At 40.0% G+C, this 13557-nt stretch overlaps 1 protein-coding gene across 1 annotated transcript in view; it reads right to left on the bottom strand.

Moving 5' to 3' along the window:
- CRISPLD1 (cysteine rich secretory protein LCCL domain containing 1) overlaps nucleotides 1–12542 on the bottom strand; it is a 43591-nt gene extending 31049 nt beyond the window's left edge. Inside the window, exons 1-2 of the mRNA XM_035011392.1 lie at nucleotides 12115–12542; nucleotides 10813–11185 (exon numbers count right to left, since the gene is read on the bottom strand). Coding sequence (XP_034867283.1) covers nucleotides 10813–11070 — 258 coding nt within the window. The 5' untranslated portion in view covers nucleotides 11071–11185; nucleotides 12115–12542. The remainder of the gene's footprint in view (nucleotides 1–10812; nucleotides 11186–12114) is intronic.
- Between the last annotated feature and the right edge of the window lie 1015 nt (nucleotides 12543–13557).

Genomic DNA, 13557 nt, shown 5'->3' with positions numbered 1-13557 from the left:
TGAATATTTCAAAACTTGAACCCCACTAACTTGCTTTTAATCATCTCTTTCTCATCTCCAGAAGATGCCTAGTCAAATGTCTTCAAAGTTCAAGCAGGTGACATCACATAAAGTGGCTGAAAAAGAGCAATGTGACCTATGGCAAGTCAGAGCAGGAATCATTACTTTAAATCTCCCTGTTTTTTAGAAACATCTTAACATACTATATAGTAAATCTTCTCTATATCTCTTGGATTTTTAAACTTAAAGCATTATGAACGAAATGAGCTGAAAACATCTCAAAACATCCCATACATTTGATTCCATATGGATCTTTATGCAGTATGTCCAAGATTACCACCTCGTAATGTCCTATCTTCATACCCTTCATTCCCACCTTCTCAATCTCTGCTGATGATCTTGCTTTATAATTTCACTGGGAAAAAATTGAAAGCATCCACATGAAAATTCGCTTCTCTCTTCCTCATCGAATACACCAAACTGTCTGCTTCTGAACCTATAGCCTCAGTCTTTCCTGTTACAATAAATGAGGTGACTTTGTAGTTATATTTTCTCCCTCCCATTGCCAAGTGCTTTCTCAACTTCTTCATTCTCATTAACCTACAAACATACTCTTTTATAAAAATGAAAAAAAGCCCATATTCCCCTCTAGCAATAGGTAGTTTCCTTTCTTTAACCTCTTTCACAGCAACATCATCTTAAAGAGTTACTTGAAGTAACTTCCCTATTACCTCTCCTATTCTCTTCTTCCCACTTCAGTAAGACTTCCAGTCAGACCCCACCACTGAAATTACTCATATCAAGGTCATCAACAACCTCCATGTTAACAAAACCATTGTTGGCTTTTCTTCTTCATTTTACTCAGCCTCTCAACAATACTGAAACACTAACTTCTCCCTTGTTGAACTCTCTTCTGGCTTTTGGGACACCAGTCTACCCTGTCTTTTCCTCCAATCTTGCTGACCACTTTTTCTCAGCTTTCTTTGTTAATTGCTCCTCTCTGTTCAACCTCTACATATTGCAGGACCCCAGGGCTCAATCCAAGGCCTATGACTCTTGTCCATAAAAATCTTCTCCTTGGATGATTTTGTTCGGTCAGTTAAGATGCTTCCTAATAACATCTACGTAATTTCCACATTTTTATCTCAAGTCCCACCTCCCCAATGACCATTAAAACCCAAATGAAGATGACATTTGGCATCACAATGAAGCTTGGCCAAAAAGATTCCTGATTTCATCCTCACCTACTCCTGTCTGCTTCTCAGAAAATGCTTCAACTATCCACCAATGTGCTTAAGTAAAATCTGTGAACATCCCAGATTTCTCCTTATCTTTCACCCCTCACATTAAAGCTATCAACCAAATCATCGACAATGCCATCAAATCATACCTTGAAACGACCCACCTCTCCCCATCTTTACCACTATCACCCTGGTCCCAGTCACCATTCTCTCACACCCAGAATATAGCAATGGCTTCCTAACTGCCTCTCTGCTTTCAGCCTTAGCTATCCTTCAGACCACTCCCCATAATGTAGTCAGAATAATTTCTGAAATGGAAATTGACCAGGTCAATCCCTTGCAAGAAATTTTCCAATGGATTTCCATTTCACTCAGAATAAAATCCAAATTTCTCCTCACCTATAACCCAAAAGGGCTTCTGGCCCATGCTTATAAGTCTACCTCATTTTCTAACACTTCCCTCATTACTGAATAAAGTTCAGTCACACTAGCCTTCTTTATGACCCCTGAAAACCCCACTTCACTTCTGACTTAGAGACTGTATCCAGTATTCCTTCTGCCCAGATCTCTGTATTTTTGTTTAGCTGATTCCTTCTTGTAACTTAGCTCTCAGCTCAAGAGACACCAACTCAGAGAAGTCTTCCCCAACTATCCAACAGGATTAGCTCCATCTCTATCTTTCTCAATCATCTCATTCTCCTTATTTTCATTAACTTATTGAACTTTATATATCCTCCAGCATCAAGAACAGTGCCTGACACAAAAATGCTCAATCAGTATTTGTTGAATTAAATGCTTTCTCAAACACAAGTTTATCAATAACAAATTGGTTTAATCAATTATAAAAGCTTTCCTGTAACTTCTTAAAATTTTGAAGGCAACAGATACATAGGAAAAGAAGGAAAGGGTTACTTAGACATACTGTAATACCTGAACCAGACAATTCATTACCACTTGAATTTGTACATTTTCTTCCAATTAACTAGATATTATATGTATGTATTGTACATAATAATATATGACATATATGCCAGTTTTATAAATATCTGGCTTTAATTGAATTAGTAAAAATCATTAAAAATATGAGAATTTAGGGGCACCTGGGTGGGTCAGTCATTAAGCGTCTGCTTTTGACTCAGGTCATGATCCCAGGATTCTGGGATCAGCCCCGTTTCAGGCTCCCTGCTCTGTGGGAAGCCTGCTTCTACCTCCCCCACTCTCCCTGCTTGTGTTCCCTCTCTCTTGTGTTCCCTCTCTTGCTGTGTCTCTCTCTGTCAAAAAAATAAATAAAATCTTTAAAAAAAATTTTTAAAAATATGAGAATTTAAATTTTAAATCATGTATAATTATTTGGTTGTATAAATTCCTAAAAGGACTGTGTAAGAGGACACAGCTGAATGATAGCAAAGAATGTTCTTGAACTCAATGTCACTCAATTATGATTATAAATTATTATAAATGATTATTTTGTTTTTAATGAAGGCATTTAGTAAAGGTAAAAAAAATACTCAAAGAAATTGCATTTTCCTATTGACCATCATTATAAGTGTGGGATATGTTTATTGAGTTGCATCTTCTAAAACTAAGTTAAAAAGTTTTGGTTAGAAAACAGTTAAGAGTGCAGATATCACCTGGCCCATAGAAAATGAAACACACGTGTTGGATGAATGAGTGAATGAACGTGCGTGCTCATTTTTTTCATCCCATTCTGCCCAGCTACCCTTGGACCACTATGACTTTACCCAAACTGTTTTATCAGACTTTCAATGTCGCCTCCATATTGTTAAATTCAAGGCTCCTCATTTTACTTAATTTTTATAAGCGTCATCTAACAGAGCTGATCATCATTTCTGCCTTTCTTCATTTAGCTTCTAGGACATCATGCTCCCAGGTGTTTTTGTTGTTGTTATTGTTTTGTTTTTTTTTCCTAATTTTCAATTCCCTTTGCTGTTTCTCCCACCTCTCTAACTCTACACCATAAAGTGTGTCAAGGGCTCACTTCTCAAACATCTCTATCTATACTCACTTCCTTGATGATCCCCTCTTTCTTCATGGCTTTAAATACTATCTAAATGCTGATAAATGCTAATTTTATGTTCCATGTTAGACTACACCACATTTGTCTAATTGCATACATGACAAATTCACTTGGATATTTAAGCTAAATCTTAAGTTTAATATGTCCAAAATTGAGCCCCAGCTTTCTCTACCAAAAGTTGATCTATCTACATTCTTCCCTGTCTTAAAAATATGGTAACTCCAATACTTCTAGTTCCTCAGGCAAAAACTATACAGCCATACACCACATCCAAAATCTGTTAACTCCAAAATGAAATAAAATCTTAATGATATACCCCATTATAAAGAAACTGGTGATTACTGGACAAGAACGAGGCCACTGTCCTGTTCTGCTTCTCATGCTAAAGGTCTCATCTTCCATTGTTAATAGAGGGAGCGAAAGAGTAGACTGGCTTTTTGGGAGAGGAGAGGAGAGAAAACCATGTGGGAAAACAGCAGGCATCCTTATCCTGGGAAGTGAGAAGGCAGAGGTTGGTTTCACCTCCTCTAATCTCTTGGAATTTGTTGGCAAAATGGATATCAAGTAACTGGGTGACTTCTGGGATCTCTGTAACCATTAGGAAGCCACTACAAGTTGAAAGATACAGAATCTTCCCCATTGATCTTTAAACTAGAATAGAAACACCATCCATTTTCAAAAAACTGCAGCCAGGAATTGACTGGATTTAGATCTTGCATTAAATGCAGAAACTCCCAGCCTACTGGCTGCCTAGCTCACCAAGGCAATTTCAGTAATCTTGCAACAAGGCTTCCTTGAACTTTTCAAGATTGATGTTATGATTACAAAGGGGTTTTAGTGTGTATTCACACTCTTGCCACTTCTCACCACCTTCGTGGCTACCAGTTATCAGTATTAGATGGATTATTGCAATAACTTTGCCTCCCTGCTCACACTTTTGCCCCACCTTGCACCACCTAATTTCTGTTCTCAACAAAGCCAGATGATTCTGTGTAAGTTCAAGATCATACTATTCCTCTGTTTAAACAGTTCAAATGGTTTCTTACTGCTCAGACTGAAAGTGAGTTTCTACAATGATCTAAATCTGTCCTTCTCAGTTAAATTTCTGATCTCATTTCCTACATTACTTCCCACCCTCACTCTGTGTCAGCCACATGGGCAATCTGTTGAGTATGGTGATTCAGGGTCTTCACACCTATTCCAGGCAAGAAAGAATGTTTGTTGTGTTTACTTCTGGGTCCTAGCGGTGCCTGCCATAGAGTAACCTCTGATATCTGCTGAATGAAGGAATAAATAACAATTTCAAAACTTTGTGGCATTTTCTGGCTTTGGGTGCTCCATTCTCCTCCTAAAACTACTTGTCTTCTCTTTCCTTTCTGCCACTTTTAGCAAGATAAAAAATATGCAAACATGGAACTTTGGGTAAATGAGTTATGAGGCCATCATTTCATTACCTGTATTTATTCTGGATATATGTAACAGGTGGCAAATAATGCCAGAAAATATAGATTTATGAGAATAAACAGAGCAACTCACAAGACAAAGATCACTCTTTCAGGTTTGGATTCAGGCTACAGACAGAAATAGGGCAGAAACCAGATTAGCTTCACCCTGTTTAGCAAACTAGGTTGTCTCATGTCCAGTTTCTATGATTATCTGCTATACTAAAGTACAGGAAAAAACAAGACCACTAACAACTTAACTTCCCATGTTAAACATGGCCTCAGAAAAAATCTAAGCGACAAACAGGAACCAAGTTATTGCAACATGCACCATGGACCAAAAGTACCACTGGTTGTTTGCCTCAGAGCCTCTGGTTGCCTAGCAAAAGGAGAGGTATTCAGATGTATTTTGTTCTACATTCGGGAAAGTGCTATGCCAAGGTTCTACCCATAGTTTTGCCCATATGTCAGGTGAGAACAAGCAGGCACAGCCACCAAACCTCCCAGCAGAGTGTCTGTCAACAGTTCCCTAAAAGACATGGAAATAGTTATAATAGCGGAAAATGGCTTATATAATTGGCCCATGTGTCCTTTTTCAGGTAAATTGTTCTGGCTGCTAAAGCACATTCTAGACTTATGTACACTTTGCATCACAGTGAACTACTTGGGATTTCAGTCTATAGTGTTTTAGGGGCTCTATGTTAAAAATTTGTAGCAAGAGGTAAATACCCATTAACTCATTTTAGTATTTGAATTCCAGAATATTTGAATATATTTATTATTATCTCAGTAGCTCCATACTACAGGATAATTTTTAATGTACTATCAATATTTTAAATATTGAATTATTTGAAACATTCATTCCTTCATCTCTAGCATTTCCAGTTTCTATGTCAATATCTCCAGTGTTGCTGATATCCTACCTTCCAGAAACTTTATTATTTTAATTCCTCTTTCTTACCTGTCCTCACATTTATCTCATATATAATCTCTATTTTTCCACCCATCCCCTTCATTCAACATATTTGTTGAACCATCAACAATATTCAATCAAAAAAAATATTTACTAAGCATTTCTAGGCATCAGGCACAGAGTTGTAAACAATGAGGTAGGATGCTTACCTATCTAGAAATTTAAAATCTTGGAAAGGAAAGGAGACATGTAACTATTTAATTGCAACAAAACGGTTATACTTTCAATAAGTTTGAATAAAATATTTGAGGAGCACAGAAGTGGTGCTCCTTCTGTGGAGCAGAGGAATGGGTGCACCAGAGAAAGCTCTGCAGAAAGACAACATTTGAGCTTAGTCTTGAGTAACAGATTATGAGGAAGGGACAGGAAGCACAGATATTCTGGGCACAGAAGAAACTGATGAGCAAAGAGGCAAAGAGACATGAGGAAGCACAACCATCTTTAAGAACAGTGAAAATAGGGGCGCCTGGGTGGCTCAGTCGTTAGGTGTCTGCCTTCGGCTCAGGTCATGATCCCGGGGTCCTGGGATCGAGCCCCGCATCGGGCTCCCTGCTCAGCGGGAAGCCTGCTTCTCTCTCTCCCACTCCCCCTGCTTGTGTTCCCTCTCTCGCTGTCTCTCTCCCGCTCTCTGTCAAATAAATAAATAAATAAAATCTTCAAAAAAAAAAAAAAAAGAACAGTGAAAATAGTTCAGTGTGAACACAGATCCGGATATACACAAGGGAGTGGAGGGCCATGGGCAGAAGTGACATGATGTGCCTCCTTTTATACATTAATCAAGGTGGGCTTCAACTTGTGAGCTTCCAGAAGTTAACAGAAGTTTTGCACAGCTGAGTAACAACCACAGATTTGTTTGAGGAAAAAGACAGATTTAGTAACAATGAGGAAGGTGGACTAAAGTAAAAATAAAGTAGGAACAGACTGGTATAGTCCGTTGGGTGAGAAGCTGTAGTACCAATCTTGAGGTGAGATAATGAGCAAAGGTTAGGATGAAATGGAAGAGATGAATTCAAAAGACATTTCTGAGACAGGAGCTACAGAATTTGGCAAGTAACTGTGTATTTATGTTTGCATGCATGTGTTATATGAAAGTGGGAAGAAAGAATGAAAGCATGGCAAGAGTTGGGGGATGGGGCCAATTTTCTGTTTTGTGGCGTGTTTTGTTTTGTTTTGCTTTGCTTACAGAAAACTGAGCAGATGTTGATGAGATCTACTAAGAATCCAGGAAAAGAAGTAGGATCACGGGCAAGGGTGGAGGGAAAAAGGTAAGGCAGTTCATTTTCTTTTCAGACATCTTAAGTTTGAAGTAACTGTGGAGTAATACCACAAGATGACCCATATTTCCAGTAAGAAATATGAAAATGAAGCTCAAAGAGAAGACTGTTACATAGAGATATAGATTAGCTATGGACTATACACCATCAATATACGGATGGTATTTAAAGTCAAAGGAGTACATAACATCCTGTAGGAAAGGAGAAGGCCAAAAGGAAAAACCTAAGAAACAAAGTTTTACAAGACGAGCTAGAAACAAGAACACGTCGATGAAATAACCAGAAAAATAAAACAACCAAATGATAAGGTGAAAGAAAACCCATGGAAAGGAAAGACCTGAAAAAAAGAAAGTATGTGCAACAAATGTCTTATCTCCTTTCAGCTTGTAGTTTTATTCTTTACACCAATTTTACCATTGAGAAAAGCAGTGCCCAGAATGGTTGCTGACTGTCAGAGTTCACATACCTGCAAGCAGCAGAGGCAAAGGTGAACCTGCTGTTATCGAGGGCCAAAGCTAGTTTTTCCTTTAAAAATCCATTGCCTCTTTCAGCAACAGTTTCCCTTGGTGACCCAAGAGCTCTAGTTTCTCAACTTACCCAAAATTAAATATGGGTAATCTTTCTTTTTAAAGGCTTGTCTAAAGTAAAAATCTGTAGGACTTCTTCATTTATGAGCTTTCAAAAAGAAAGCCAATTAGGGAGCCTTTCCAAGCATCACTGGTTTCAATAATCAATAATTCATTTCTCCCTTTCCTGATTCTGCCCCAGGTCTGTGCTTTCCTCAACCTACTCTTCTTCTAGAAGTTTCCCTGGAAGCAGCACTTGCCTGTTTCTCTTCCTCTAGCTGAGATACGCCCTCCACTCTTTGCCACAATTCAGGGTCCTGACCACCTTCCAGGAATAACATAAACCCCATCCTCCCCACTGATTAACTCTCACCATTAGGAATATTCCATTATTGGTGCTCCCTTGGCATTATTCACACACTTTAGCAGAGAATTTTATGCCCTTGTTTACTTGAACATTTTCAAATGTGTCTATTCTTTCTTCTCAATCAACCTATAAGCTCTTCAAGGGAAGATGTGGTGTTCCAGAGTCAATTTTTAACCCTATTAGTTAAATGATGGTAAGAGTAGGGGTAGGGATGTGATGTTAATAAATGTGGATGTGGTTGGCTGCCATTGGTTCAAGTACAAAGAGTACACTAACATGAGCACCAAGCGTAAATAAGGTAACTGGCTAGTGACATGCAGTGTACAAGTAGACAAAGTGGTGGCACTGCTAGGGTATTGCAGATTTTACAGGAAATAGCTCTTTAAGCCAAATTTTAATTTTGCTGTCTCAGAATAAATACACTTTTATTTTTTTAAAGATTTTTTTTTTTTATTTACTCATTCGAGACACAGAGATACAGAGAGAGAGAGAGAACATGAGCAGGGGGAGAAGCAAGCTCCCCGCTGAGCAGGGAGCCCGATGCGGGGCTGGAGCCCGATGCGGGGCTCGATCCCAGGACCCTGGGATCAGGACCTGAGCCGAAGGCAGACGCTTAACCATCTGAGCCACCCAGGCGCCCCAGAATAAATACACTTTTAAATAACTATTTGAATAAGTAACATTTTCACAAGGTTTATCAACATCCATACTTCTACTGCCATGTAATACATAAGTCAACAATATTTCACATAATATAGTATTGTTCTTTTAGACCTTCCCCTTAAATGTGTATTCTAGAAAACGTGTTCCAGTACAGTTGGGCAATGAAGTCCTTTGCAGCCCAGCTAATGGCCAAGACACAGTTCCAGTGCTAATAGTATCTAAGGGCAACACAACATAAACCCTGGCTGGTTTCTAAATCTACATTTCAAGGATAGAATGAAACCAGTGAAACTAAAAAGAAACTCCTATAAACACCCCAGACTAGACATCATACAATAGGCAGTTATTTTCTTTGGAAGTAAGACATGAAAACGAATTACAGAACTGTTCTTTCATTATTTCCATATTACTTAAAAAACACACAAATATTCTCAGGTTTCTTTTTGTGGGTTCAAACTCCCAAGTTCTTCCTTATTTTAAATAAAGCAATGGAATACCTATCCACATGGAATAAGCATAAGGTGGCCTACTTGGAAAGGCTCCATAATTGGCTCTTGCTGTTTGAAAGCTCACAAATGAAGAAGTCATAGAATTTTTTACTTTGGACAAATGTTTTAAAATACAAAAAAAAAAAAAAAAAAAACGAAATGTGAGACATTACAGATGTCATAGCCTACAAAGAATTTTTAAAAGAGCTAACAATTTCCTTAGGTATTTTATTTAAACACTATGGGAAGACGTAAAATTAACTATCGGTCATAGTCACATTTACTAAGACCTTACAATATGCCTGATAATGAGCTAAACTTTACATAGGTCATCTCAATCAATTCCCACAACAACCCTCTGAGGTGAGTACACATGCTAGACATGAGGGAACGGAAACAGAGAGAAATTAAGTTGCCCTAAGTCACACAGCTAATGGGTATCAGTGCCAGAATTTAAATCCAGACTGCCTGATTGCCAGGCCCTGATTCTTAACCTCTGATGAGTTCTCTTGAAAGCTACCTACTTTCTTCAGGGTAAATTTTTTTTTCTAGTGAAAGCTAAAATAATAAGCTATACTTTGTAATGGGTAATGTGAACTTAGAACTTCCATATATCATAAAAGCTGCCTAGAGAATATCCATCGGCACTAACGTGAATACAGAAAGAAGAAAACCAGAATGCATTAAAATTAATACCCTACAACGTATCCAAAGGAGAAATGCGATTCCCAAGGTTCACTGTATAAACGTTGCTATCACCAATGATTACTTAGCAGTTTTTGCTAGTACATTCCTAATTTTAGTGTAATAGATATTTGAAAATTTTTCTCCATATTTAAGGTATAGAGTAATACATTAATGAGTAATACCCTAATAGCCTTTAAAGAATAAGTTTGTGGGATGCCTGGGTGGCTCAGTTGATTAAGTGTCCGACTCTTGATTTCGGCTAAGGTCATAATCTCAGGGTCATGAGATCAAGCCCCGCGTCCGACTCCACTTTGGGCAGGGAGCCTGCTTAAGATTCTCTTGCTCCCTCTCCCTACCTCTCTAAAAATAATAATAAATAAAAATAATAATAATAATGTAAGTCTGTTTCCCAAACTTGTTACTTTATTCTAAAAATAAATATGAGGTTATTATGGATAAGTCACATATTTATTTTAATCTTTGTCCAGGCTTGTTTTCACATGTCAAAGTGCACAAATAAACCCACAAGAAAAAAAAGTCATTGCCAAAGCACTTCTTAACATAAAGCAACCACAGAAACATACCCTTTACAGTGGGTCATTTACATATTGGTAAGAAGCAAGGACCCATTGGAAAGTTATCAACAATCCAGAAAACTGCTTTAAATTATTGGTCCCTGATTTTTTCAGATCCACCATTCATAAGTTCCATCAGTTAGGAATTAGGAAGCAATTGTTCTACTAAGTCACTTAAAAGCAAATGTGTCAGCTGTTCAGCATTTTCAGTATAGGAATCTTCCTGGTAAGAGTAGAATTTAGGACTTTTAGTAGGAACATTGCATCTGAAGATATTTAATTCTACTCTGAAATTCAAAGAGCTCTTAGAATAAAGGGAACACTGATAAAAAAAATATGCAGGGGAAGATACTCCCCAAGGAAATCTCTTTTTTTTTTTTTTTAAATTTCATACAGGACAAATGGTAAAGATTAAATAATAGCATGAGGGAATTTAACCAGGAAGACTGAAAGCATTAATAAACATTTTTTGTACATACCATTTGAAAATTTCCTTACCATATACTGCATATTAGATGCTGTTGGATACACCTGACTTCGTAATTTGTTATGAAGGTCCAAGATACTCTGCATGTCATTGTCTGTGATGGCCCTTTTCCCTCTTTGCTTGGCCATCCACCACTCACCATCCTCATCCATGTACTTTTCCAAAAGCTTCTCCAATAAAGTAGCATTAGGAACTACCATGGCTGGAATTGCTCTAGCCATGAATAGCACTGTGGTTACTCTGAGCCACTCCTGCGCAGTACACTTCATAATGAATGATCTCAGGATTTCCCCAGGAAAATCTCCAAGACAGGCTCTTCCACTCCTTTTGGCTATCACGACATGCAGTGTGATTAAGGTGAAAATCGAGGCAGATACTAATTTTCTAATAACAAAAGTAAAATAACAGTTACAAAGGAAGTGTGACAGTTTGATTTGTTTCTATAATGCCAACAAATGGACATGCACTTTTTGAAATACCTATCTCCGATCCATTTTTTCCTCCAGAGGACTTTTCACATTGCGTTATTTTCACAAAATAAGCAACTATATGTACCAAGATAACATGCATGAGGCCAAAATAAATGGCAAAAGTAGCCCCGAAGAGTCCAAGTCTGAAATCAACTTCTGAATTGAAAGGCTTTAGATGGCTATATATTACATACAGCCTGCAAAGGGTATTATCTACCTACAGGGTTTTCTATCAGTCTAGAGGTCCATGTTTCTCTGTATTAAGGTATTATTTTATACCAGTGTCCTATATCCAGTTCGCAGACACTCAGAATGTCCACAACATGCTGAAATTGAGGTGCATGTTTTAAAGTACAAAATGTCATTCATTCATGTATCCACGGGTACATCTAGAGGGCCCACGGAACTAATGCCAAAGAATGGTCTGGGAGGAAGTCTCCTCTTAACCAGGCGCAGGGCAAGAAGAATTCAATCATTATTTCCTGGGAAGTGTGAGCCCAGCCTGTGGCCCGCACCCGATAGAGCTAACAGTTCACCACTAACTTCAGCTTTTCCTCCCACACGCCGCAGGCGCACACTCTTCATAACCCAAACGGAAAGCGCGCGACAGGAGGAGGAGGAGGAGGAGGTGAAACCCACAGTCACTTGAAAGCACAAGCATCCGCAGATCTCCATCGCTGCAGCTTTCCAAGCAGCCCACTCACCCTCCGTGTCCGCCCATTCTCTACAAGTTGGCTTTTTTTTTTTTTTTAAGTGGGGTTTTGGGGGGGAAAAAAAAAAAAAAGTAGATGGGAAAAGGTGGGAGCCTGACGACTCGGCGATGAGTTTTAGAAATGCCCTTACCTCTCCAGCGTGAAGTTCCCTAGGAGAGCGGAGCAGAACACCACGGCCGGCCTCCCGCAGCCGCCCCAGCCTGCGCACGCGAATGCACACACACAGTCGGGTCGGGAAGGACCGGGACACGGCGCGTCCTGGGGCGACGAGGGCGCTGACTGAGGGTGGACGCGAGCCTGGGCCTTCGCGGCTCCGTTAGGTCCTGCAGCCGGCGAAGCGCTCCGAAGTCAGAGCCTGAAATTCGGGCTGAAAGGGAGCGGCCCGGCTAGCTAGCCAGGGTGGGCGCCCGAGCTCCTGCAAGCGCTCTCCGCAGGAGCAAGGGGCGGGGACAGGAGCGGGGCTGGGAAGCGAAGGCCGGCGGCGACCTCGCGCTCCCGCTCGGTGCAGCCGCGGTGCGCAGAGCAGGCGCCGAGCGCTTCCGCCGCTCCCGCGAGCTCCCGGGCATTTATTGCGGTCCCTGCGCGCGCACGTGACGTGAGCGCCCCTCCTCGCCCACCCCCACCTCTACCCAGCCTGGCCCGCTGCCTGCTGCGGAGCAGGGAGCAGCCGCTCTGCTTCTCCCCCGGCCCCGCGAAGCCTGGACGCTTGGCCTTTGTGGGCGTGATTTGGGCTTCAGAGGCCTGGCGTGCCGGTCAGGACCCTGGGGGAGGCGTGTGTAAGGAGGGCCCCAACTCCTCCCGCCCCTCACAGCTCCTCTGCTTCCAGAGGTCTTCCTCCTAGTTGCTTCCTGACGAGATGCTACAATGACTTTAACAACCCTTACAGAAAAGGAGGAGCCCCAGAGAGCATGCAGAGGGAGTAGGGATGGGTTAACACACCAGATCTTGGAGATGCAGAAGAGGTACTGGGGGACGGGATGGGGAAGGAAAGGCTTTTTCTTTTATTTTCTCCAGGAGATCACTTCTGTTTCCAGGACCCAGTGTCTAGAATTGAGAAGTTGTTCTTTTTGGCTCCCTTAAAACTTTATGACCAGATGGACAAGGGGTTTCATAGAATGATGTAATGATCTGTCACTTGGGATTGTCTGACAGTTGAGTCTCACTTCATCTGTAAAATATGTGGCATTCGCTTCCCAAGGGGACGAGAGCACTTTTTTTTTCTTTTATGATGATGTATATACTTTTGGAGTTGATATATAAAGGGCGCCCTAAATTAATTCACCAGTGCTATATTAACAGGAATTCAAAACCCAGCCCTAGAATTGATAGTGAAATGAGTACCATTTTCCTTGTAGTCCATGTTATAATCTGGAGTAAGAAAATAACTATGTTTAAATTCAGGAAGGCTCACCCTACTGAATGTGGTGCTGCTTCTACAGATAGGTTTTTTTTAATTAATTAATTTAATTCATTTACCTTTGCTTCCCTTCTGTAGTGAGCCATGATTTTAATTCTTTGTTTCTAAATGCTACAGTGTATAGCATATGATCAAATGAAGTAAAACATTTTGATA

The sequence above is a fragment of the Mirounga leonina genome, unplaced genomic scaffold (assembly GCF_011800145.1).
Source record: "Mirounga leonina isolate KUSES-001 unplaced genomic scaffold, KU_Mleo_1.0 Mir_165, whole genome shotgun sequence".
Taxonomy (NCBI): domain Eukaryota; kingdom Metazoa; phylum Chordata; class Mammalia; order Carnivora; family Phocidae; genus Mirounga; species Mirounga leonina.
Note: the sequence above shows the minus strand (reverse complement) of the source record. Positions and strands in the feature narration are given on the sequence as shown.